General features: G+C 42.5%; 1 protein-coding gene across 2 annotated transcripts; it reads right to left on the bottom strand.

Annotated features, from left to right (window-relative positions):
• Window positions 1-27,881, bottom strand: MED17 (mediator complex subunit 17). Of its 2 annotated transcripts, none has more exons than XM_058663732.1 (12): window positions 27,520-27,881; window positions 25,226-25,392; window positions 22,829-23,039; window positions 21,463-21,599; window positions 21,276-21,360; window positions 20,845-20,997; window positions 18,602-18,732; window positions 15,495-15,679; window positions 7,818-7,955; window positions 3,899-4,016; window positions 1,769-1,928; window positions 1-556 (listed from the first exon to the last, which is right to left on the bottom strand). In XM_058663732.1, the coding sequence occupies exons 1-12, from the start codon at window positions 27,767-27,769 to the stop codon at window positions 345-347; spliced, it is 1,947 nt and encodes a 648-aa protein (XP_058519715.1). In that variant the 5' UTR covers window positions 27,770-27,881; the 3' UTR covers window positions 1-344. The 2 variants fall into 2 exon arrangements, with proteins under 2 accessions (XP_058519715.1, XP_058519717.1); XM_058663734.1 differs by lacking the exon at window positions 27,520-27,881 and adding an exon at window positions 26,658-26,769.
• Between the last annotated feature and the right edge of the window lie 81 nt (window positions 27,882-27,962).

Raw genomic sequence — 27,962 nt, 5'->3', positions numbered from 1 at the left:
AAGAGTTCTTAGGAGAGTTTTAACCATGCACTTTATTTGATGCTAACATCGAAGACGGAATATTTTAAAAGCAAATACAAACCTTAAGTTAATATTTTCAAGTTAACCACATAAAAAGTGCTATTTTACATTTCCCCATACTGTATACACCACAACTGTACAAAATTTTCACATTTCAAAGCACTTGTCACTTATAAAGTGAAAGGTTTCAAAATGCTAGGTAAAAACTTGCTAATTATTTTTTTAAAAAATACTCCTTTGGAATATTTTTCTTTCTTGTGCTTACAGATGTTCTGCAAATATCTCAAGCCAATGTTCCTGGAAACTTTCCTGGGAAAAAAAAATCATAGCAAACAAGGGCTCAGCGCAGACATAAGCAGCTCCATTTTATAAACAAAGTTTCGACCTTCCATTTTACTCCACTGGACTTCTTTGAACGGCCCACGAAGATGACTCCATTTGCTGTCCTGTAAAACATCACTTTTTGGAAGGTCTTTGCACTGGTTCCGGGGAAACTGAACCATGACCTTGCTGCCACTTTCAGGTCCATTACGAACTGTGGAGAAAAAACAAGATTTAAATGCACTCATTTTCCAACTAGCAAATAACAAGGATAAACGCCACAACTTCACTCTGTTACAAATACAAAAACCTTTATCTATCTACCAACTTAGACACTCTCACTAAAACTTTTATAAGCCTTGGCCTGGTGGTGTAGGCTAGTGGCTAAAGTCGTCACCCTACATGTGCTAGGATTCCATACGGCCACCAGTTTTGTCTCAGCTGCTCCACGTTCCACCCAGCTCCCTGCTTCTGATCTGGGAAAGCAATAGAGGCCAGCCCAAAGCCTTGGGACCCTGCATCAGTGTAAGAGACCTGGAAGAAGATCCTGTTCCTAGCTTTGGATTGGCTCAGCTCCAGCTGTTGTGGCCACTCAGGGCATTGAACCAACGGATGGAAGATCTTTCTCTCTGTCTCTTCCCTCTACAGATCTGACTTTCCAACAAAAATAAATAAAATCTTAAAAAAAAAAACTTACAAAAACTTTCAAATTTATATATAGTTACACTAGGCTGGGATATTCATGAATTACTCTGTGCTATACAGACTATGAAAAGTCGAATTACCTGAGAAAGTCAATATACTATATATTTTCAGGAAATCATCTACATCTGTTAAGTCATTCATTGGCTAAGCCACGTGTTCACTTACGAGGGTCCCATATAATGAATCTCAAGCATCAGCATTAGGCCTGGGAGGGAAGAAGACAAGACCTTCTGGATTAAGACCTTCCTGAATGGGGCTGGTGACGTGGCCCAGCACGTTCAGCTGCTACCCACGATTACACTATAACCACAGCACTCCAAACAGAAGCTTATGCTAGAAAATCTATATGTGAGCACCTACAAAAGTACCTGCTCACAGCAGATGCTTAATGAAATCTCTCTCACCCCTGTTCTATTGCATCACCATTTTTAGGATGCAATATTATCCTTCCTGTGTCTGCAGTTGTACATTTTTTTATTCACCATAGGTTAAGGATTTCAGTAATAATAATAATGCTGATACACAATTCACAGATGATTTACTAGGAAAACATACTGCCATATTGTTCTGAGTAATGATTATGAACAGATAAATGCTGATGGTAAATACAACATTTACTTACTGAAGAGATACATTATTCTTTTATATACTTAGTTTTTAGAGCTAAATGTTAAAGCCGAACTCCCAATGGTTCCTTCTCATTCAAAGCACCACCAAGTACCTGAAATAGCATAGTCACCGCTTGGAGAGGCCACTGTGATGGCAGAGGCATTGCCAATGCTCTCTATGGGTCCCAGTCCCACATGGTTGCTGAAGCTGAGGACCTGCCAGCCCATCACCTTGGCTAGCTGCTGAACTGCATGCACCTGATGCTGTGACATCTGTGAACAAGAAAGGAACACACTTGCCTGACAAATAGCCCGGATGCTCATTTCGCAAGAACTTGACAACACGATTATAAACTTTTGCCGGGGCATTCACTGTCTAACCAGCAATCCTATCTTATGTTTGAGAAACTCTCTTCTGTGACTTCAGGTAGAAGAAGCAGGACTCCACCTTCCACTGTGAGCTAAAAGCCCCTACACTTGCTTCCCCTGTCCACCGACAGCCTCAGCACAGACACCTAAACAGGGCCAGCTCGAGGCTCCTGTCTGGATCTTGAATGGGAAAGCGATGTTGAAGTAGCATGTGTGCTGAGGAGCCTCCATTCACCCATTCAAATCCACACTCTATTATCTGCCTGGGAGGGTGATTTGCATGGTTACATAAATAGCAACTCAGGACCTTCAGGTAATGGAAGCCAAGCAAGCAATAGGAGCTCTTCAAAGGGACTTACCAGGATGGTGAGGTGAGTGAGGTCTGCATCCTTACTCCCCTGGTACCCTCACTGTCCAGGATAGCTATTTTTCTTGACAAAAGGTGCCAGCCTGTCCTTGTAACTGTCTCCTTCACCCTGGACTAGAACAGGTGACTACCAAGCCCCTGGGGTCTGGTTACCACAAGTAGCAGGTTACCACACTACCCCTGCTACCTAAAATTCAAATATGACATCACTTCAAAGTTCAGGGAAAACAAAATTAACAGTTACTTTGACATTAAAAAAAAAACTTTTTTTCTTGTTTGTTTCAATCCATGCACAGAGTTTCAAGCTTTGAGACCCTTTGTGGATCCTTAGTCTTTCTGAGATCAACTGCCAGGGCATGCACCGTGCCGTAAGACTCTCATGCATTCTGCTGGAGTAGCAAAGGCAACCTTCAGGGCCCTGGCTGTGGTTCTCATCGTCTAACTTCCTCTGGGCCTCATCCATCTGCAAGCCTCATTCTCTGGGCTTGTTACGGACTCTGGGGGCCAACAGCATTGTATTACATTTCTGTGTGTACTTGGGCAGACCAAAATGATTCTAGATATAATCAGCCAACAGCTATCCTGTTTCACAAATGCATTTTACGTACCTGGCACTAAAGAAGCAAATTAGCATATAATCTATAAGATTATTGCTACTGGAAAAGAGATGTATATATATTTCTTTTTTTTTTTTTTAAGGTTTTATTGTTATTGGAAAGCCGGATATACAGAGAGGAGGAGAGACAGAGAGGAAGATCTTCCATCCAATGTTTCTACTCCCCAAGTGAGCCACAACGGCCGGTGCGCGCCGATCCAATGCCGGGAACCAGGAACCTCTTCCGGGTCTCCCACGCGGGTGCAGAATCCCAAGGCTTTGGGCCATCCTCAACTGCCTTCCCAGGCCACAAGCAGGGAGCTGGATGGGAAGTGGAGCTGCCGGGATTAGAACCGGCACCCATATGGGATCCTGGCACGTTCAAGGCAAGGACTTTAGCCGCTAGGCCACGCCGCCGGGCCCATATATTTCTAATTATGTGGAGAAAAACTAGTATCTTACATAAACACTTCAAAAATCTACCCTCTTTTCCCAAAATTCCACATTTTACCAGAGTATACAAACATAAAGAAGACAGAAAATGCTGATCTTATTTTACTAACAAGGAAATAAAAGGTCTAGAAATTTTCACATTATCACAATGCAAGTTGCTGAGAGATATGCAGACAGAATCCAGGAATTTCTGCATGGTCTCTTAAAATCAGGAATGGTTTATTTGGGCTTACGATTAAAACAGGTACTTTTTTCACTGGGGCTAATGGTTACTAGAACTTTATATCTGATTTCCTTTATCTACTTTTCCTTCATTTGATATTTATTGCACATTGATACTTAACATTGATACAGATTTTTTCTTCTCATATAATTTCCTACATTTTAACTATCTCTTACTCAATTTGTCCTATAAACAGGTGAGGAAGAAGCTAAAGACTTGGACTCTGCAACTATCACCTGAGACAGAAGAAAATCCTGCAGCTCCTGCTCCTGGTACGACAGTGTGACCGCTCTTCCATCACGGTGTACAACTCGGATCTGCTCAACTCCAATGTTCAACTGCAGCTGGATAGACCTGCAGAGACACACATACTAAAACTCAGAAACAGTCCAAATCATTTCACACAATGCCAGACAAAAATCAACAGCTTTAACAGCACATGCCAGCATTCATGGAGGAGAGGTCTACCTATGTTTTACCAGTCAGACTCCCCCCAGACTACGGTGAACACCAGGCTACTCAGACAGGCAGTATACTTACAGGACAGGCAGCTGCACACACAGCAACAAGATCCATAATTTTGTGACCTGACTTTGAACCCTCATTCTCCAAACAAGCCATAGCTCCTGTAACAATTCCACAGGCAAACATTCCCAATTTTCTTGCAATTGTAGCATGCCCCCCTTTTAAAATTTATTTTATTTGAAAGAGGAATTAAAAGAGATCAATCAGCCATCTGCTGGTTCATCCCCCAAATGGTCACAACAGCCAGAGCTGGACTGGTCACAGCTGGGAGCCAGGAGCTTTCTCTGAGTTTCATGGATGGATGAAAGGGCCCAAGGATTTGAACCGCAGAGCAGACAGGAGCTGACTCAACAGTGGAGTAGCCAGGGGCTTGAACCAGTACCCAAGTGGGATGCTCGTGCCACAGGTGGAAGCCAACCCTGGGTGACCATTTTCAAAAAGCACCTCAGCCACAGTGGCCCCATCAGATACTTAAAACTCCTCCTAACCCAGATACATTTTACCAATTTGGAATCACTTTTACAATACACAATGTTGACCATTAATAGAAATGGGTCTTCCCTTATCGGGTTGCCAAAGATCTAGGGCTACAATTAACCAAAGAACAAATTCTCATACAGAAAGGGAAACCATCTTTTTTCCTTCTTCTGAAACAATGAGCATACAAGTCAGAATATAAACAACCTATTAACCTGGATTAGAGCAAAGGAACTCATAAAATAGCCAGTAAGTCACTTACAGATCACTGCATCCTTACAAAGCTGACAAAATTTTAGCATATAACATACAAGATATCTCTGAATCAATACTCTAGATGAACAAATGAAGAAAAATAGCATTGTTTTATGATTTGATAGTCTTGTTTCGTTAGTATTTACAAATAAAGTGCTCGATAACATCTACATTAAATTGTAAATTTGATAAATGGTTTACAGTTTAATTTTTCCAAGAAAAAGAAAATATTGAAACTTGAAAACCTAAGTTTTTAAAATTCTTCTTTAAAAATTGTTTATGTATTACTTATTTGAGACTGAGAAAACTGCTATCTGCTGGCTCATTCCCCAAGGTGCCTGCAACAACATTGCACAGGGCATGGAACTCAAATCCAGGTGCTTGGATCGGGGATGTGGGAATCCTAACCACTAAGCCAAATGCCTGTCCCTTAAATTCTTTCCCTCCACCGGTACTCCTCTTCCCATGAAAAAAAAAAAAAAAAAAATAGGTGTGCAGAGTAACATTCTTACTGATGGGAATATACATGTGGACTGAAGACCAATCTGCCAGTGTCAATAAAAAATTTAAGTGTACAGGAATGTATCCTATAAACGGACATGCTTGTACATTTATGAACTGTGCTAGAACCCAATGACGATGTTCATCATGAGAAAACTGCTTAAACTCGCACAAGTATCAGGCCTGGGATCATCTCAGATGAAGTTTCTTTGGAGATCCCTCCAACTGAACTGCTGATCTTAGAACCCCAACCATGAAGAGACTGTCAGCCAGTGGATTCTGAATAGGATTCATTGCGATTGGAACTGAGAGATTGGCAGCAATCCAGAACTGATGAACTACCAAAACTGTATGAGCAGGACCCTCAGAGCCCGCCTCCTGTTGGGGATCTGGGATGGGTGGGAGGTTGGGTGGGGCTTTTCCCTTTGTTTTTTTCCCTGACCCCAGATACAGGGAAAAATGATATTGATGTGGAAACAATGGTATTACCCACTTTCACCCTGTAGCCCTTGACACTTTGTTCCCTAATCAACTAAGTAAATTAAAAAATAATTTAAAAAGATACATTTAATAGCTTCAAAAAAAAAAAAAAAGAAAGAAAGAAAGAAAACTGCTTAGAAGTAAGAATACAGGGGCCCAGCACAGTAGCCAAGCAGCTTAAGTCCTCGCCTTGCATGCACCGGGATCCCATATGGGCGTCAGTACATGTCCCAGCTTCTCCACTTCCCATCCAGCTCCCTGCTTGTGGCCTAGGAAAGCAGTCAAGGACAGCCCAAAGCCTTGGGACCCCGCACCTGCGTGAGAGACCTGGAAGAAACTCCTGGCTCTTAGCTCCTGCCTTTTGGATTGGCTCAGCTCCGGCCAATGCAGCCACCTGGGGAGTGAACCAGGAAATGGAAGATCTTCGTGTCTCTCCTCTCCGTAAATTTGACTTTCTAATAAAATAAATATAGAAGAATGCGATAGCTTTACCTGTTTCTTCACCAACTGAGTAACACTGAGTAAAACAAAGAAACAGATTGAGTGAATGTTAACACATCCAGGGTTTCTTCAGGGGCTACTGGGAACGCCCCAGAATCAGATGATGATGATGACAGCTACACAACAGAGGGGGTATAACAAAAACCAAGGACTTGACACGCTTTAAAAAATAGTAAATTTCATTTTGCAAATTTGATTCCAATTTTTTTTAAAGCACAGAAAACTGCATAAAAGAAGAATGGTGCAGGTAGGATTCAAATGCCTGTAAATACATCCTCTTTTAACTTCCATATTTTGTCTTTTACTTTTATATGACTTTTCATTAAAAACAATGCACTAAAGAACCTCAACACTCCCACAAAAAAATAGCATTAAGTTGTATTTTCTACTCCTTCTTTTTTTTAAAGATTTATTTATTTTATTACAAAGTCAGATATGCAGAAAGGAGGAGAGACAGACAGGAAGATCCTCCGTCCAATGATTCACTCCCCAAGTGAATCCAGGTGCAATGGTCGGTGCTGAGCTGATCCAATGCCAGGAGCCTGGAACCTCCTCCAGGTCTCCCACACGGGTGCAGAATCCCAAGGCCTTGGGCTGTCCTCGACTGCCCTCCCAGGCCACAAGCAGGGAGCTGGATGGGAAGTGCAGCTGCCGGGATTAGAACTGGCACCCATATGGGATTCCGGCGTGTTCAAGGCGAGGACCTTAGCCACTAGGCCACCGCACCGGGACCTCTACTCCTTCTTCTAAGGACAAGGATTTTTTCTTCTACCGATGTCCATTCCTTCTGCAGTATGGATTATTAGGTCTCTGAAAGAAGGCAACCAACACTAAAAGTACCACCATACCATGACAAATGTCTGTTGTCAGCTGGCTCAGGCCAATTCATGAAGGAAGACTCAGCTACATCTTATCCATGGCTAAATGTGAAACAAGCTTAAATGGAACCCACAAATACCCTATCGTGGCTATTAGCCAACTGTACTAACTTTCAATTAGGGAATGTAAACTAAGTAGACTGCATCTGAATGGACAAACAGCTATCAATCTTTAAGGACAATAATAATGACCTACACAGGATCAACAGTAGGTCAAGATGAGCTCCAAAGCTTAGGATATTTTAAGCACAGCACAGGTTGTATAGTCTTTAATATAAGTGGCCCTACCCAGGTTATATGTACTACTAGACTGGTCACAACTTCTGCATAAGAACTGAAGCGAAGCTCAAGTGCAAGGTAAGCTAGCCCTCTGTTCAATAATAGACAATTATATGACATTGCCCTCAGACACTTTAAGATATTCTTACAAATAGTCTATAGCTATGCTACCTTACCAAATAAAAATGAAAAAGCAAACATTAACACATATGAACCAGTCTAACACATTAAATGCATAACTTTAATTCCGGACACTTACTTGCATATCTGTTCATAACCTTGTGATGTGATTAAAACTTTCACACTTGATTCGTAAACATCATTGATATTTGACCAATGTGCCTGTATCTGAGGATCCTCAATGCGACTTGCTAAGCTGTCAATGGTTGCAGCAGCTCTTAAAAAAAGAAGTCAAAAATTAAACTTAAAATTAAAAAAAGAAGTTAAAAACTAGGCTGTATCACTCATTAATTTCATGAAAACTTAAAACAATGACGATGTTTAGAAAACACCACCATGTGCTGATTTCAGCTTCACATTATAGTGCACTCAAGTACAGAACCCCAACTGCCACATTCATGATGGGTTTATTCCTATTCTTGTTTTAAATTCATTTTATTGATTTGAAAGGCAGAGTGAGAGAGAGGGCAATGTTCCAACAGCTAGTTCACTCACCAGACATCTGCCACAGTCAGGAGCCAGGAGCTTTATCTGGGCCTCCCTCCCACATGGGGGCCAGGGTCAAGGACTTGGGCCATCTCTGCAGCCTTTCCAGCATTAGCAGGAAGCTGGATGGGAAGTTGCACAGCTCAGACTCCAAGCAGCCAGGAGATGCCAGCCTTTTATGCCCCAACATTGGCCCTGGATTACTTCCTTTTAACCTCATTAGGTTTCTCCTACTGAGATAAGCTTGTAAGGACACTAATGAAAAATACACTTCAGGGCCTCGTAAGGTAGCCCAGTGGCAAGAGTCGTCCCTTGCATGCTCCAGGATCCCATACAGGTGCCAGTTTGTATCCCAGTTGCTCCACTTCCCATTCAGCTCCCAGCTGGTGGTCTGAAAAAACAGTGGAGGACGGCCCAAAGCCTTGAAACCCTGCATATGTGAGGGAGACCCAGAAGAGGCTCCTGGCTTTGGATCAGCTCCAACCATTCTGGCCAATGTGACTACCTGGGGAGTTAGCCAGCAGATGGAAGAACTTTCTCTATATCTGTCCTTCTTTTTGTAAATCTGACTTTCTGATCAAAATTTTGAAATATAAAAAGACAGTCTGGCGGATATTAATCTAATCATTCTCTGGTGTCAGTACTTGCTCTCTAGAACACAGCCATACCTAGACTCCTCACTATGACAGGATTAGAATTATACTTACAGGCTTACAGGTGTTTCACAGTTTACACTCCCAACCAAAAAAAAAACATGGTAAACACAAATGAGAAATGGGATCAAGTGCTCATATATATGCAATGCTGTAATAAGTGCTTTCATGATTTGCACCATTTAATCTTACTAACAGCCCATGCAACTGGGTAGAAACCAAGAGCATCTCCATTTTCCGAAACAGAACAGTTTAGTTTGGCGCAGAAGCACAACGGCTAAGGTCCTCGCCTTGAACACGCCGGAATCCCATGTGGGTGCCAGTTCTAATCCCGACAGCTCCACTTCCCATCCAGCTCCCTGCTTGTGGCCTGGGAAGGCAGTCGAGGATGGCCCAAAGCCTTGGGACCCTGCACCTATGTGGGAGACCTGGAGCAGGCTCCTGGCTCCTGGCATTGGATTAATGCAACTCCAACCACTGCAGCCATGTGGGGTATGAATCAGCAGATGGAAGACCTTCCTCTCTGTTCTTCTTATATGATTTATTTTAAAAAGTATATGACCAATAAAAATAATATAAATCATCAAAGAAAAAAAAAAGAACAGTTTAATGATGCTAAACAATTTCACCAGTCACATAGCTAGAAGTGTGGTGATGAAACCTGTGAATGCAAATTCAGAGCCAAAAACCTGGATATCTAGCTAAAGCTGGTGAATATAACTTTCTTATACCCACCTATCAAGAGCCACAGCTCAGGGCCCAGCGGTGTGGCCTAGCGGCTAAAGTCCTCGCCTTGAAAGCCCTGGGATCCCATATGGGCACCGGTTCTAATCCCAGCAGCTCCACTTCCCATCCAGCTCCCTGCTTGTGGCCTGGGAAGGCAGTTGAGGACGGCCCAATGCATTGGGACCCTGCACCCGCGTGGGAGACCCGGAAGAGGTTCCAGGTTCCCGGCTTCGGATCGGCGCGCACCGGCCCGCTGTGGCTCACTTGGGGAGTGAATCATCGGACGGAAGATCTTCCTCTCTGTCTCTCCTCCTCTGTGTATATCTGACTGTAATAAGATGAATAAATCTTTAAAAAAAAAAAAAAAGAGCCACAGCTCAGAGCTAAAACAATCATGTAAATTTTATGCTGCAGCTCTAATACTGGTTTTATGGTCTGATAACTTTCTTTTCTTTTCCCGTGACATGTTTCCCTGAGAGTACTACAAAATTCCCTGGACAGACAGATACGTAAGAATGCACCTGTCAGCATTACACCAAAAAATATCTAGCAATCAAGAATTTGGTAAAAGAAATTACACACTATTCATGATAAGTGGGCATTAACTCAAGTTTACGATCTCAGATTTATTTTTTAAAAGTCATACCTTAGTATAAATACACATAAAAACAGGTTGGCAGCGGATCACAGCATGTACAGTATCAAATGGATGGATGGAGGCACATATTCTTTTATTTTTTGTACACTGGAGAACATTTTTCTATAATTAGGGGAAAGTAACAGCTTTAAAGCTTTGCCTCTTGCAGGAATGTACTTACTACTCTGAAGTTCATAATGGTTCTGAAAACAGCTCTTTCCATGCATGTTTATTTTAAGAATATTTAACTTCATGGTCCACCAGAAGTTTCCAAAACAACAGTACTCAAACCAATAGCTTCTGTAATTGAAATGGATAGATGGAAAGTAACAGAAGCCAATCACATACTATTCTACTGTCTACTGAATTACCTTAACTAACGTGCTAATGAAACTATGTCTGTATTAACAAGGGAAAAGAATGAAAACAAAAACTGAAGTATCAACCACTAAATGACAATATACTTATGATTGAAATTCTAAAGTACCATCATTCTACTTATTATTATTTTTTTTAGTTTAGTGGGGCTGGGCTTGGTGTAATGACTCAATTGGTTATTCATCCCATTTAAGCACCAGGATCCCATATGGATGTCAGTTCCTGTCTGGCTGCTCCACTTCCCATCCAGCTTCCTGCTGGTGGCCTAGGAGAATAGTGGAGGATGGCCAAAAGCCTTGGGACCTTCCACCAGCATGGGAGACCTGAAAGAAGTCCTGGCTCCTGGCTTATACTGTTGCAGTCATCTGGGGAGTAAACTAGCAGAGGGAAGATCTTTTTCTCTGTAAATCTGCTTTTTCAAGAAAATAAATAAAGCTAAAAAAAATTTACTCAGTTTTGTTTGTTTAACATTTATTTATTTTAGAAAGTCAATTATAGGGAGAGAAAGATCTTTTATCCTATGCTTTGCTTTCCAATGGTTACACTGCCTAGAGATGGGCTGGTCCACAGCCGAGACCCAGCAGCTTCCTATATTCTCCCACAGGGGTGCAGCCAAGGCCTTGAGCCACCTTCCTCTGCTATCCCAGGCCATAAACAGTGAACTAAACTGGGAAGTGGAGCAGACAGAACATGAACCATTGCTGCAGGGGAAGATTAGTGTGTGACGCCCCTGCAACAGCCTCATAAATTTCTTTTTTATTATTATTATTTATTATTTTTAATTCATTAATTACATTGTATTATGTGACACAGTTACATAGGTACTTGGGTTCTCCCCACCCCTCCCCAAACCCTCCCACCATGGTGGATTCCTCCACCTTGTTGCATAACCACAGCTCAAGTTCAGTTGAGATTCCCCCATTGCAAGCGTATACCAAACATAGAGTTCAGCATCTTATTGTCCAGTCAAGTTCAACGGCTTCTTAGGTATACCCTCTCTGGTCTGAAGACAGAGCCAGCAGAGTATCATCCCAGTCAATTGAAAGCTCCAACATACCATCAGCAAAAATTTGCATCATTATGGAATTAATTGACATAGTAATGAGTAATCAATAAGTTAAAAGTAGATGTGAGTTCCTAGCCACCTTCTGTGACCACCTCACTTACATTTCAATTTTAGTTTATACACAACATATAACATTCATAACATAACATGTTTTACATAACATCATATCATCTTAAATTAAGGCAAACATGTGGTATTTAACCTTTTGGGATTGGCTCATTTCCTTTAGCATTATGGTTTCCAGTTTGGCCCATTTGGCCACAAAGAACTGCATTTTGTTTTTTTTAATAGCTGAGTAGTATTCCATGGAGTAGATGAACCATAGCTTTCTTATCCAATCCTCTGTTGATGGGCATTTTGGTTGCTTCCATGTTTTTGTAATTACTGATTGTGCTGCTATGAACATAGGAGTGCATGTTGGTTTCTCATAAAACAATTGTTCTAGATGTATTCCTAGGAGTGCTATTGCTGGATCATACGGTATGTTGATTTTGAGTTGTTTGCATATTCTCCATACTGATTTCCATAGAGGCTGTACCAGCCTGCAGCCCCACCAGCAGTGGAGTAGGGTTCCCTTTTCCCTGCAGCCTCGCCAACAAGTGTTGTTGGTGCTTTTATTCATGTGGGCCAGTCTTACTGGCGTTAGGTGGTACCTCATTGATGTTTTAATTTGGATTTCTCTTATTGTCAGGGAACTTGAGCATTTTTTCATATGTTTATTTGCCATTTGGGTTTGTTCTTTTGTGAAGTGTTTGCCCATTTCCTGTGCCCATTTCTTGAGTGGCTTGTTTGTTTTGACATTTTGGTTGTTTTGTAGCTCTTTGTATATTCTGGAGATAGTCCTAGAGGTACTCGCTGAGGCCATAAGACAAGAAAAAGAAATCAAAGGAATCCAAATGGGAATCGAAGAAGTCAAGCTTTCACTATACGCAGATGGCATGATTCTCTACATAGAAGACCCAAGAGACTCAATACAGAGACTGCTAGATCTTATACGAGAGTTTGGAAGAGTGGCAGGGTACAAAATTAATGAACAAAAATCAACAGCCATAGTGTATGCAAATAGCCCAAAGATGGAAAAAGACCTAACCAACAAGATACCATTCAAAATAACTGAGAAAAGTATGAAGTATCTGGGAATAAACCTAACCAAAAATGTAGGAGACCTATTTGAAGAAAACTACAAACTGCTTAAAAAAGAAATTGAACAAGACCTCGAAAGATGGAGTAACATCCCATGCTCCTGGATAGGTAAAATCAATATCATTAAAATGTCTATACTGCCAAAAGCAATATATACATTCAACGCAATCCCAATCAAACTGCCCAAAACATTCTTCACAGATCTGGAAACAATGATTCAAAGGTTCATCTGGAAACACAAAAAACCACGAAAAGCTAGAACCATTCTCAAGAACAGGAAGTTAGCAGGGGGAATCACAGTCCCAGACCTCTGGACATACTATAGGGCAGTGGTTATCAAAACAGCGTGGTACTGACAAAAAAATAGAGAAGAAGATCAATGGAGCAGAATAGAAACACCAGAAGGAAACCCACACAGATACAGCCAAATAATCTTTGACAAAAAGACAAACGACAATCCAGGCAAATGGGAAGGTCTGTTCAATAAATGCTGTTGGGACAACTGGTTAATAGCCTGAAGAAACAAAAAGATAGATCCACATCTCTCACCATACACTAAGATCAGATCTAAATGGATAACAGATCTAAACCTACATCCAGAAACCTTCAAACTTTTGGAAGAAAATGTTGGAAACACACTGCAACACTTAGGGGTAGGCCCTCACTTCCTAAAAAAAGACTCCAAAAGCAGTAGAAATCGAGACCAAAATAAACAATTGGGACCTCATCAAACTAAGAAGCTTCTGTACAGCTAGAGAAACAATCAACAAAGTAAAAAGGCAACCCACAGAATGGGAGAAGATCTTCGCACACGACATAGGTGATAGAGGGATAATCTCCAGAATATACAAAGAGCTACAAAACAACCAAAATGTCAAAACAAACAAGCCACTCAGTAAATTTCTTTTTTTAAAACCAGTACATATAAAGGAAAGAAAATAAGCTTTGGGCATGAGACTTGGGCATACATTCTGTTACTTTTCAGCTGTAACCTGGAATAGGTTGCAGGACTCCTCTAAGGCTCAGTCTTCTCTTCAGTAAGAATGGGCTAATCCCACCTGCTCTGACAAGCAAGGACTAAATAAATCAACATACAGGCAAGTGCCTTCCAACCTCTGGGATATGCAACAAACAGAAAAACCTAAGGTCCTTCAAAGGAAGGTTTAGGAGTTAAGCGCAGCTTGTTAACCATCACCTGTGCTGGCATCCCATATGAATGCCTGCTTGAATCACCATGGCCCCACTTCCTCTCCACATTCCCTCTAATGACCCTGGGAAAGCAAAAGATGGCCCATGTGCTTGTACCCTTGAACCCATGTTGGAAACTCAGATAAAGCTCTTGCTCTGGCCCAGCGCTGTCTGTTGCAGCCTTTGGGGACAGAACCAGAGAATGGAAGGCATCTTTTTCCAACAGGCCAGGAGAGACAGAGGGAGAAACCTTGCATCCGCTGGTGTACTGCCCAAAGGGCCACTAGCGCCAGAGCTGAGCTGAGCTTATAGGAAGCCAGGAGCTCAGATCCAGGAGCTTCTTCCTGCTCTCCCACAAAGGGGCAGGCAAGGTGTTTGGTCATCCTCTGCTGCCTTTCCCCATAAGCAGGGAGACGGATCAGAAGCAGAAGTGAAACAGCTGGACTTGAACCAGCGCCTAAACAGCAGGATTATTAACCTGTTATTTTAACATGCCAGACCTCACATAAAATTGTTTTAAATTTATTTTTATTGGAAAGTGTATTTATTTAGAGACCAGACGAGAAAGAGAGAAAGCTCTTCCATCTACTGGTTCACTCCCCAAGTGGCTGCAACCACCAGAGCTACGCCGATCTGAAGCCAGGTGCAAGGAGCTTCTTCCAGGTCTCCTATGTGGATACAGGGGTCCAAAGCTTTAAGCCATCTTCTACTGCTTTCCCAGGTCACAAGCAGGGAGCTGGATGGGAAGCGGAGCAGCCAGGACAGGAACCAGCGGCCACATGGGATCCTGGCGCATGCAAGCAAAGGATTTTAGCCACTAGCTATCACACTGGCCCGTAAACAAAAAATTCTAAACGTAAAAGATTTAGAGGCCAGCACCATGGTGTGCTAGGCTAACCCTCCATCTGTTACACCAGCACCCCGTAGAGGTGTTGGTTCATGTAGCGGGTCCTATGCTTCTAATCCCGCTCCCTGCTTGTGACCTGGGAAAGCAATGGAGGATGACTAAGGCATTGGGCCCCTTTAGCCAAGTGGGAGATACAGAAGAGAACCCTGGCTCCTGGCTGTGGATCAGCTCAGCTCTGACCACTGAGGCCATTTGGGGAGTGAAATAGTATATGAAAGATTTCTCTTGTTGCTATCTGTAGCTCTGCCTTTCAAATAAAAATAAGTTTAGAAAAAAAATTAAAATGCTTCAGGAATAATTATCTCATGATGACTTACTGAAGATAATAGAGTATGTTCCTCATTAATCATCCCTGCCAAGTTTCGGTGCCACTACTAGACACAGCACACTTAGTGATGAACCATGGATCTGAGTCTTCCCCACGCTTAGTAAGACCGAGCCCATAACCATAAACTCTGACCCACCTTTTGTTTTTCTGAAACAAAAGGTTAAAGTACCCTAGAAATACCCAAGTAATAATAGAGGAAAATAACTGAATTTCAAAGAAAATCAGTAACTCTGTCCAGCCTTACCTACTCCTCAGATATATGTGCTTTGCTTGTTTGATTATTTTTTCCAGAAGCCCTTCACTGGATTGTATAGAGTTGATTTCATTCTTATCGAAAGCTTGGGGACCGGAAAGTCTCATTCTCTTGTGGCCGAAGGGTGCACTTGCCGGATGAGGCATCATGATGGAACTCAAGGTCTGTTTATGAAACTGACAAAATGACCATTTCAAGTCATCAATAAACATGTGGGAAACACAACAGAATAGTTTATCAAATCATGGCTCACACCTTGAAACACTTCAAGTAATGCAATTTGAATCATGTATCAAAAACTATGATGGCACAGAAATAGGTGCTAGCGTCTATTAAGTCAATGTATTTTGTATATCTGCCAAATAGGGGCTCTCTGAAATTATTTAAAAGTTTTAAATACAGGCCCGGCGTGGTAACCTAATGGCTAAAATCCTTGTCTTGGACGTACTGGTTTGTATCCTGGCTGCTCTAGTTCCCTTTCAGCTTCCTGCTTGTGGCCTGGGGAAGCAGTCAAGGACAGACAACCCAGGGCCTTGGGACCCTGCACCTACATGAGAGACCCGGAAGAAGCTACAGGCTTCTGGCTTAGAATTGGCCACCGTTGGGCCCGGCGGCGTGGCCTAGCGGCTAAAGTCCTCGCCTTCAACGCCCCGGGATCCGATATGGGCGCCGGTTCTAATCCAGGCACCTCCACTTCCCATCCAGCTCCCTGCTTGTGGCCTGGGAAAGCAGGAGAGGACGGCCCAAAGCCTTGGGACCCTGCACCCGTGTGGGAGACCCGGAAGAGGTTCCTGGTCCCGGCATCAGATTGGCGCAGCACCGGCCCGTTGTGGCTCACTTGGGGAGTGAAACACCGGATGGAAGATCTTCCTCTCTGTCTCTCCTCCTCTCTGTATATCCGGCTTTCCAATAATAATAAAATCTTTAAAAAAAAAAAAAGAATTGGCCACCGTAGCCACTCGGGGAGTGAGCCAGCAGATAGAAGATCTTTCTGTCTTATCTTCGTAAATCTGACTTTCCAACAAAAATAAATAAATCTTAAAAAAAAAAGTTTAAAATACACAACGTATCTTCTGGCCTTGGCTTTGTGGCACAGCATGTTAAGCCACCATTAGTAACACCAGTATTCTGCATGGGTACCAGTTTAAGTCCTTGCTGTTCCACTTTCAGTACAGCTCTCTATATGGGCCTGGTGTGTGCGTCTCTGCACCCAAAGGAGAGGCTCAAAAGCTCCCAGCTCCTGGCTTTTGATTGGTCCAGCTCTGGCCATTACAGCCATTTGCAGAGTGAACCAGCACATAGAAGACCTCTACCTATCCTTCCCTTTAATTCGGTTTAAACAAACACATGCAACCTGTTGCTAACACATTATACAAGGAAAATACTGTAGGGACTGGTGTCGTGGCACAGCAAAAATAAACTGAAGCCTGCAGTGCCGGCATCCCATATGTCACAGATGCTCTACTTCCAATCAAGCTCCCTGATAGTGTCCTAGGAGAACAGTGGAAGATGATCCAAGACCCCTGAGCCTGCACCCATGTGGGAGACTGAGAAGAAGGTCTCGACTTAAACCTTCAGACTGGCTCAGCTCTGGTTGGTGTAGCCATTTGGGGAGTGAGCCGGCAGATACCTGTCTCTCCCCTTCTCTCTCAAGTAAAAATAAAAACAAAACAAACAAAACTCCTGAAAAGGCAATGGTGTGGTGTAACAGGTTATGCGGCCAACTGTAATGCTAACATGGCCATATGAGTGTCAGTTCAAGTTCCAGCTGCTACACTCCTCATCCAGCTTGCAGCTAAAATGCCCAGGAAAGCAATGGCAAATGGCCCACGTGTGTGGGCCCCTGCCAACCAGATGGGGGATGTGGGTGAAGCTCCCAACTTTAGCTTGGCACAAACGCAACTGTTGCAGCCATGTGAAGTATGAACCATGGGATGGAAGCTCTCGCTCCTACTCCCTTTGTTTCCGACTTTCAAACAACAAAGTCTTTTTCCTTTTAAAACTTATTTTGTGTGCTCGATTCGGCAGCACATATACTAAAACTTATTTTGTTCACTCCCCAAATGGCTACAATGGTCCAAAGCCAGGGGCTTCTTCCAGGTCTCCCAAGTGAGTACAAGCGCCAAAGTATTTGAGCTACCTTCTGTTGCTTACCCAGGCCATTTCCTGGGAGCTGGATCAGAAATGCAACACCTGTGATATGAACAGCACAGCAGGCCATGTCTTTACCAGCCACCTTGACAGCACTGGCCCCAACAAATAAGTCTTAGGAACAGGGAGAAAAAATTATTTTTACGGAAGGGCAGATTTAGAGAGAAGGCGAGACAGAAAGATTTTCCATCCACTAGTTCACTCTCCAAATGGCCAAATGGCTGGAGCTGGGCTGATATCAGGTCAGGAGTCAGGAGTTTCTTCCAGCTTTCCCATGTGGGTGCAGGGTCCTAAGGCCCTGGGCCATCCTCTAATGCTTTCCTAGACCACAAGCAGGGAGCTGGCTGAGAAGTAGAGCAGCTGAGACACACACCCATATGAGATCCCAGCACTAGCAAGGGGAATTAGCCAAATAAGCCACTACGCCGGGCCCTGTAGTGCACACTTTCAAATAATTACCTTGTTAAAAACTGACAAAACACAAAAAAGTACCACTGATCCTTACACCATTGCAAATCAACCCAACCAGATCTGGGGTGAGAGCACAGAAGGCTGAAATACATACATCTACGACGTTTCTCAATAGCTTCTATAGAAATTAGTCTAAAGTGCAAATGAGCACTCCAGAAACACAACTTTGCAGCATCGAGAAGAATATGTCCTGAAGTCAGTCAACAGTTCTGTTCACAGGCACATGTTATCTTCCCCTTTCTGCTTCCCTTATCATAAGGATCTTTATGCAGCCATTAGCATGTATACCTCTACTATAAAACCTGCCATGTACTTCTATAAGGTGTGCTTGAGAAAAGGGACAGTATTCTGATTATCTGTGTTAGCCTAGCACACAGCAAGGTTTGTTCAATCAGATGGTGAATGCTGCTGTCATGTGAATAATCTCTGCATAGAGTTTGCACAGACAATTCAAAGAAAGATGTTTAATTCAGTACCTCTCTGATCAGCAGATGCAAATTATGCTCTAAGACATACAGGTGATCTTCTGGACTTTGCTTCTCAGTAGCAGATTTTTGTGACTTCTTATCATTTGAAGAATGGCATAAAGAAATAGATAATTGCAAGCCTGCTTACAAAAAAGAGGACAATTAACCTATAACGTGTGAATGTACAAACTCTGTGAATGACAGTTTGATGCCAAAACACATACTCTAAATTTAAAGATTAGTCGCACAATTAACACTTGTCCACCACTCATGAATGCTAACAAACTACCATGTATTCTTTAACAATTCAAAATCTGTTGTCCTGTAATACTGATTTTGACTTGTAGCTAAAGACTGATAAATAGAAGCCACATGTTCATTTGCTTGTTTGCTTTTTTCTGCTTTAAAAGAGCAACACCAGGTTCAAGTATTTGGCCTAGTATCCAAAACATTAGTTAAGAATCCTGCAGATGAGATCAGAGTGCTGGGTTCAATCCTGGCCCTAGATTCAGCCTTACCCAGCCCATGTTTCAACATTTTTTTTTTTAAGATTCTATTCATCTTTTTTTATTGGAACGTCAGATATACAGAGAGGAGGAGAAACAGAAAGTCTTCTGTCCGTTGATTTCACTCTCCAAGTGGCCGCAAAGGCCAGAGCCAACCCAATCTGAAGCCAGGAGCTTCTGCCAGGTCTCCCACACGAGTGCAGGGTCCCAAGGCTTTTGGCCACTCTCAACTGCTTTCCCAGGCCACAAGCAGGGAGCTGGATGGGAAGTGGGGCATTGGGGATATGAACCAGCACCCCTATGGGATACCAGCACGTGCAAGGCAAGAACTTTTGCCACTAGGCTACCACGCTGAGCCCTGTTTTCAGCATTTTTAGAGAGAACCAGCAGACTGGAGCTTGTTCTTACTGTCTCTTTCTCAATCCCAAAATAAAAATATTTTTAAAAAATATAGTTATTATCTGGTCTTTCAAATTAGAAGATATAACTGTTCTCGGATGCCTTGAGAACCAGGATGGAATCTTACCCTATCTAATGTCTATTCTCTGGACAAGACCCAGGAAGACAGTCTTTAGAATTCACACACTAAAAAAAAAAAAAACAAGCACACGGCACATCTGTTTAGAGAAATGGTTAAGATGTCATTTGGAGGGCCAGCACCGTCAAGTAAATTAGGCCTCAACCTGCAGCGCCAGCATCCTGTATAGACTCCAGTTCATGTCCCAGCTGTTCCACTTACAATCCAGCTCCCTGTAATGTGCCTGGGAAAGCAGTGAAAGACAACCCAAGTCCTCAAGCCTCTGCACCCACATGGGAGACATGGAGGATGCTCCAGGCTCCTGGCTTTGAACCAGCCCAGCACCAGCTGTTGCAGTCATGTGGGGCATGAAGCAGAGGATAAAAGATCTCTCAGTTAAAAAAAAGTCTAACTTTTAAATAAGCAAATCGTTGAAGGGAAAGAAAAAAAAAACTACTTAAATGTTAAAAACCAAGAAGGATGCCACTTAGGACACCTCTCTCCCATCTCACCGCGCCTGGTTTTGCTAGTGTCCTAGCCCTGCTTTCCATCCACGCTAGCCCCCACAGTGAGAGACAGCTAAGGTATCTGGGTCCCTGCCACATGGGAGATCTGGAATAACACTTGTCCCAGAGCAAATTTTCTGCTGTCACCTCATTTAGTCAACAAGCCAGGATCTCTGAAAAAAATCTCATTTCAAAGCAAATGCTGCTGGGTTGGCTAACAGTCTAGCAGTTATGATGCCCACAAACAGTGTCAAAGGACCTGAGTGTGATGCCCAGTTCTGGTCAGCTTTCCTGTCAATGCTGGTTCAAGTAACTTCATTCCTACTACCTACACACAGTATCTCTAGGAGTGATTTCCCCAACACCTGGATCTAGCCAGGCCTAGTCTCAGCCCTGTGGGCTTCTGGGAAGTGTGAACTGTCTCCCTCTCTGTCTCTCCTATCAGTAAATTGAAATTAAAAACACAAAAAGCAAAACTGTTAATGAACAGCAGTAATGGTACTAATTTTTAATATATATCATCTTGAAATCCAGGAGTTCTACTACGTAGCACACAAACAGAATTATCAGTGTGGTTCAGGTAATACGCTTCAGTAGCAGCCATTACAGACAGCAGGCTCCCTTTTTCCTACTACTTCTCCGATTCTCCTAAACCACTCCTTTTTTCCTGTTAACCAAATCAGAGTCCTATTTATAAGTCTCAAAAGGGTCGGTTGCTCTTACTTGGAAAGGGCTGAGAGATAATCTGGTTTTTCACCACAATGTGAGGTATCTGTGACTTAATCTGAACAGCTTCCCGAGAGAGCTGCGCAAAAATTTCTTTACATAAGAGAACATTCTGCGCTGCTTCTAATTTTGTCTGCCACTGCGGGGAACCTGAAAGATAAGAATAAATACACTTATCATATTCTTTCCAAAATATTAATCGCATTTATTTAAAAAAACTAGTGAATGAGTTCAATCTTAAAAACAAAAAAACTATCTGCACCCTATTTATTAATGGCTTATTTCTTTTAAATTGCAGAAAGCAATTTTACAAATTTCCTTTATATCCAAAGCACCTATTTTTCCTATTTATATTTATCTTCAGCTCATGTGTAAATCCAAGCACAGGTAAAACCGGGTGACTTTAGAAGACATAACAGCAACGGTACCTGGTTTGGATTTGGGCAAAGGCCGCCTGAAGAGGTTAACTGTGCCAAGATCACCTATGTCTGGAGCCTGCTTCTGAATTGAAACCTATGTGACAACAAATCATGAAGATAGCCTGAGATTAGTTTCAGACCCATTGATAAGAAACTGAAAAAACTTTCTGTATTTTTGTAAGAAATGGATAAACACCTTAATATATGCAGACCCCTCTAAATCACTAGGAATTTGGACATCCAGAGGACAATAATCTTCAGGTATCTTCTTATCCAGATCAATATCTGTATTCTTGATCACTTCAAAGGTACCATGATGGGGAAAGAGAGACCCTAATGGAAAACACAAGAAAGTGAAAAGCAGCTAACATACCAGCACAATTACTTAGCATGATACCACACATCCATATCATCAAATTACAAGAAATAGGGAAGGTTATTTCAAAAAGAACCCTTAATCTAATTGTAACATTATAACACAGACCACTTAGGCCATCCAAGTTGTCTTATTCCATTTGAGTTTTACTTGAAAAACAAAAACAAACAAACAAAAACAGGATATAACTCATGTCCCAGCTGCTCCATTTCCCATCCAGCTCCCTGCTTGTGGCCTGGGAAAGCAGTCGAGGATGGCCCAAAGCCTTGGGATCCTGTGTGGGAGACCTGGAGGAGGCTCCTGGTCCCTGGCTTTGGATCAGCTCAGCACCAGCCATCACAGCCACTTGGGGAGTGAACCAGCAGATGGAAGAACTTCCTCTCTGTCTTTCCTTCTCTCTGTATATCTGACTTTCCAATAAAAATAAATAAATCTTTAAAAAAAGAAAAAAAGTGGCTGTATTGTCTTGGATAAACTTATTTCTGTCACATGATAATGATAGCTTGCTCTGGCTATGATCCTTTCAATGTCATTCTAAACCCTATTACAACTGTAATAGCCAGGACTCTGTCCCATTCTTTGGCATTCAAAACTTGTACCACACAGAGCTGTGAACAATTAATTTTTCCTGCACTGTCTCCCTAGTTATCCCACAGCAACTTAGAAGGAACCTCCATCGTTACCTTATAAAGCCATTACAACTCTGCAACAGGAATTTATAGCAAAGGATATGACCTCAATATCATTGCTTCAAAAAAGTATTTACTTTTGGCTGAAAGACATAAAGAAAAGTCAAGCTGTTTTCACTACCACCCTTTCTCTTCATCCAGGATGTGAAGAAAACTTAGCAGGCTAAAGGGGGAGAAATAAGGAGGAAATGTTTCTGTCAGCCTTTCCATCTCAGTGTGTAACAGTTACAAACCAGGTCACTGAAGAGTCTAGCTCTATTATATTTCTCATTGAAATGTCAGTTATGGTTCAGGTGGGTCAGCAAGTAAGTCACATCTTGGAGCTTCCTGAGAAATTGTACCAAAAAGGCTTTCAAGCTGAAGCTGTTGATTTTAAGGCTCTGATAAGAGTGTTGATATATTATGTTTACAGAGATTAAAATTGCAAAAATAACATGTAGCTAAGAAACATCCCAGCAAGATGTGCGCCATTCCAATCAACCCCACTGATGGCTTACCCGCGCTTCTGTAGCTGAGGTCTCCGAGGATTTTATCTCCCACCTTCCTCAGCTTCCAGTGCTGCCGTAAGCGCAGGAGCTCCGAGTTGAAGTCTCTCTGCAGCTTGTTCTCCTGGTTTTCAGCCACTGACTTGGTCAGCCTTTCTGCCCCCTTCAAGAGAATCTGGGCTGCTCCAGCAAGCGACTTCTTCTTTGAAATCAACTGCAATGTCTGAGGATTTATAAAATAGAAATTAAAAAAATAAAATAAAACAAATAGATTTGTGTTATTTTATAAAGACTTTAAAATCACACCTTAATACTCAAGAAATGTAGAAACCAAAGAAAAACAAAGTATGGGTGGGAATATATATAATAATGCTTTAATAACCTATCTTTAGTCAACTCACACAAAGATTTATGTTAAGCCAAAATCAGTAGGGACTACAAATCAGAACTAATCACTGCCTCCACTCTGCCCAGATTAGAATCCCCTCATCTGGACTGCTATTCCTCTTCTACTTCCTGTTCCCATCTCCCTCTTTCCCAAACTTTAGCGGCACTGATTCTACTGTGGACTAGTCTGTAACCTCTGCTTGACTGTAATCTACGTAACGCCAGAAACAATTATATCCACAGGTCCTGCAAAAGAACCCAACATGTATTTAATTCAATAGGTAAATGACTAATAACTATGAAATTACATTCCCATAAACTGTTACAGTATTTTTAGAATTAAAATGGAAATACATTAACCTCAATTGTCTAAGGATTCTTTGAAAACTGATCAGAAGCCAAAATCCCTATCTCATATAAGATATGAGATATGGATTAACTATACATGAAAAAAAATGGAATAAAAGCTTATTTTGCCATAAAAATATTTCTTATCCATACATAGTTTCTTCATAGTGTGTGCTGTCCATAAACTTTCTGAAAACCACGTCATCTAAAACGGACAGACAGGCACGATCACCATTAATATGGGTACTTTATTAACCAGATTATTTTCAAAATGCTAAGCATAATGAAAGAACATTTTGGCCACATGAAAATCAGTCACATAAAAAGTTCATTAAAACATCACGGTAATCTTTTTACCGTATTAGGGAATCTAATTCCAAGATCCTAGAGGATCTTAGAAAGTTCCTGTCAACTTCTCTCTGGGGAAAGCACAGAATGGAGGAAGGGGTAGCTGATGAGTGAGGGCCTGGAGTTGTGTTCGGTTTCAGCTCTCTAATCACTGGCTTAGCTGCAACCTGAACAACACAAATCTCTTTCCGCTTACTTTCCTACTTACAAGGTCAAAGAATTAGAGTTAATAAACTCTGGGAAATCTTGCAGCACAATGCGCCTAAACTCTGAAACTATTACTAGAAGAGTAATTCTATTCCATCGATCTCATTTTTAAATGGCTGCCTCCTCGGGCTCACCGGGGTCGTCGGGGTCGTCGTCACATGGTTAACACGGCCCTTACACTTGCATCCTTAGGCCTTCCTAAGCAGTTTCCCGGCTCACCAAGTCAGCCTTCTGTTGCCCCTTTTTTCATCTTCCAATATTCAAACGCTGGATATTCTTGATCAAATATCAACAGTTGTACCCAGTTTTCAATATTCTCCATAATTTTAGAACCAGTCCATTTAAAAAGAAGGTGGATTTGGGAGAAAAGCCAAGACTTGGAGAAAATAATTCGCTTAAAGTCACAAAGTGAGTGAAACAGGATTTGCATCCATGTCTTTCCGCCTCCAATTCGTTTTAGCATCATCACATTTCTATGTGATGTATCACAGACCAATGACCCAAGCTATAAGAATTGGTGAAGATTTGAGAATCCTTGAAGTAGTGTGTTATTAATGAACCTTAACTCTTCCAACAGTCACACGTATACGAATAAAAAAAGATATTGGAGATACAGTTTAAACTCTTTGTTTTGGACCACTGTTTTTTTTTTTTTTTTAAAGATTTATTTTTATTACAAAGTCAGATATACAGAGAGAGGAGGAAAGACAGAGAGGAAAATCTTCCGTCCAATGATTCACTCCCCAAGTGAGCCACAACGGGCCAGTGCGCGCCGACCCAAAGCCGGGAACCAGGAACCTCTTCCAGGTCTCCCACGCGAGTGCAGGGTCCCAAAGCTTTGGGCCATCCTCAACTGCCTTCCCAGGCCACAAGCAGGGAGCTGGATGGGAAGTGGAGCTGCCGGGATTAGAACCGGTGCCCATATGGGATCCCGGCGCGTTCAAGGCGAGGACTTAAGCCGCTAGGCCACGCCGCTGGGCCCAAGAACCACTCAGTTTTTAAATCTTCATCTGGATTTAATTTTACAAGAAAAAGCAACAATAAGCACACAGCCAAAAAATAATCTTAGAAATGAGTACTTTTTCGAGTAGTTATTCTTCAATGAAAGTCCTCAAGTACCTGTTTGGGAGGAAGTGCATCCTGAGAGACGGGATCAAGAGTCATAAATTTCTTATCCCTAACAATGCTGAGAACATCATAGAGAACACACATCTCTGTCAAGGCACTTCTCAAGTTGTTTCTCACTGAGTCCCAAGGCCAAAGGGAAGGCTGGAATTTTACCAACCCTAGGAAGAAGAAAAGAGTAACAGAAATATTGGTTACATTGAACGTAAGACAGAAAACCCATTCAGAAATTTAAAAGCATTAAATGGAAAAAATAAATAACTTTATTTCAACATGCGTTTTTATCCCATTTCCTGCATGTTTTTTCAAATCTTTGTTAACATTTAAACTGATATTCTTACACTGGTATTTCTCAAAAAAATAGCACATCACAGCATAGGCAGACTATCCTTTCAAACTTACGCAAATCTTTAAAAACTAATTATTTTCTTGAATAAAATTGGTCATATTTATCTTGTGAAAAAAAAAAAACTAATTATTTTCTTCCAGATTTTGGAATTATAGACAATTTCCAAAATACAAAAGGGCACAAAACTAAAAATGATCTGTACCACTGTTAGCATTTCTTCATTTCGATTCTTTTTTTCTCCAAGTTAAATATATGTTCACTCTATAGAGCTTAAACAATAAAGAAGCACAAAATAAAAGCTTTCCTTTACTCCGCATCTAATTCTCTCCCCGCTTCAGAATCAGTTCACATCTATAGCACAGCCCTTCACAGATTTCTACATATATCTTCCCACTTTCTGGTATTTGTTCTTTCCTCCACTTACATTTCCTAGAGAAACTTCCACATCAAAACATACTAGATCTACTTCTTTCTTTTACTACTATATTGATATTATAAACCATGGATGTACAACACATTTAACCATTGATTTAATGGGCCTGTATATTGCTTCCAACAACGCTTATGGTGGCAAAACATCTTGGGACATTACCTGTGTAGGCAGACAACTTTTCTGTAGGTTACATTCTTAGAGGAAATATTAGTGGATCAAAGGAGAGAGGCACATTTAAAACTCTGACCCACATTCAACTGTCAAACCGTCTTCCAAAAGGCTCAGTCAGTTGACGTTCCCAATACAGATATTAATCCTTCAGCTTTCTGCCAATACAATGCATGAAGACAGTATCTTAATGATGTTTTATTTTGCTTCCCCTGCCAGTCAGCCTAAGTTAATGTCATGGTTACTGGCATCTGCTGCCTAGGAAGGAATTGATTCCTCTGGCCTGTTCTTTCCAATCAGTCAGAATCAGCAGCTGTGTGCCATCTGCGTTGCAAGTACTTTTTGCAGACTTTCACTTATTTTCTTATTTTATGTATGGCAACTTTTCCCATTATTACTTTTAAATAACATAAATAATATTACTGTCTTTTCCTTGAAAACATGTTTCCTATCTCAAGAAGGTCTCTGCTACTCACAGAGTTAAATAATTATTCTTGCTTGTTTCTTCCAATATCTTATTTTTACTCTCCTCATTTAGCCCTTAAATCTTCGTGGAAGTAATTTCTGAGTGCCCTACATAGTAACACTTATCCCAGTAGCCCAAACACACCTTATAACTGTCCTACACCATCGGTTTGGATTGCCATGCTTAGATTCCAATTTATGGTCTTGGGAATAAAATCAGAACTTGTGATTTCAGAAAAACATTCCTGATAAAAACGAGACTGAAATTCACTCCAATTACTTAATTCTGTCCTAAGTGGCCTATTGCTTTCCAGTTTGCCTTATTCTACAATTCATTTACTGCAACGCATTCTGAAGCATCTTGAAAAAAAGCATTCGCCTCTACTTAACACACCTTGGCAGCCTTTAGCCATCAAATGCAGAAGCTGCCTTCCTGGGCGCTCCACCGCCTGCCCCACCACTGCAGTCCACACAGCTGAGGCCACGCTGCAGCGAGCGTGGGGACCGTGGTGTCCACTACCGGGCGCTGAACCCCACATCAGGTGCAATGTAAATGGCCCCACCCAGACACTGCACTCCAAGGACCCCGTTCCCCCAGGACAGGAGCAGGACGGCAGCTGTGGGGCAAGCACCATGACCCCGTCCCCCCCGGACAGGCGCAGGACAGCAGGTGTGGGGCGAGCACCACGATCCAGTCCCCCCAGAACAGGCGCAGGACGGCAGGTGTGGGGCAAGCATGACGACCCCGTCCCCCCAGAACAGAGGCAGAACGGCAAGTGTGGAGCAAGCACGACGCTTTCCGAGGCCTCCCAGCCCAGCACGTCCCCCGGTTGGGGCGCCCAAGGCCCCTCACCTGGCCAGGTGCGTCCTTACCTTCCTCCTCGTCCTGGTCCGCGCTCGACCCGGCGCCCGCCCAGTCCTGCCCGTCGCCCTCGGCGCCCGCCGCCTCCTCCTCCTCGGAGCCGGAGCCCTGGCTGAAGTCGATGCGCTGGGCTAGCCGAGCCAGGTTCTGGGACATGGACAGCGGCTGCAGGTAAGTCTCGGTGCCATCGAGGCCCACCTCCTGGACCTGCTTCTCGCAGGCCGACTCGATGCTGATGCGAACTGCTCGCACCCCCGACATGCTGCTAGCGCCGGCTTCCAGAGTTGCCGATATCCCAGGCAGACAGCTGAGCCGCCCCTAAAGCGCAGAGAGAACCGAGGCCTCGGACGCCCGGGGAGCTGGACGCGGCTCTCCCGCCTGAAGCAAAGCCCGGGCTCCCGCCACCTTCCCACAATGCACCGGAAGCTTGCCGGTGCGCGACTGGCGGAACAAA

The sequence above is a fragment of the Ochotona princeps genome, chromosome 4 (genome assembly GCF_030435755.1).
Source record: "Ochotona princeps isolate mOchPri1 chromosome 4, mOchPri1.hap1, whole genome shotgun sequence".
Classification (NCBI taxonomy): Eukaryota; Metazoa; Chordata; class Mammalia; order Lagomorpha; family Ochotonidae; genus Ochotona; species Ochotona princeps.
Note: the sequence above shows the minus strand (reverse complement) of the source record. Positions and strands in the feature narration are given on the sequence as shown.

Bases quoted from the DNA above. Each gene is read 5' to 3' on its own strand.
- MED17 (XM_058663732.1), bottom strand. From the start codon at position 27,769: ATGTCGGGGGTGCGAGCAGTTCGCATCAGCATCGAGTCGGCCTGCGAG. The intron at 25,393-27,519 runs GTAAGGACGCAC...TCTTCTTCCTAG, and splicing joins GGACCAGGACGAGGAGGAAG to GGTTGGTAAAATTCCAGCCT. The intron at 15,680-18,601 runs GTACTGAATTAA...TCATTTTGTCAG, and splicing joins TGCATCTGCTGATCAGAGAG to TTTCATAAACAGACCTTGAG.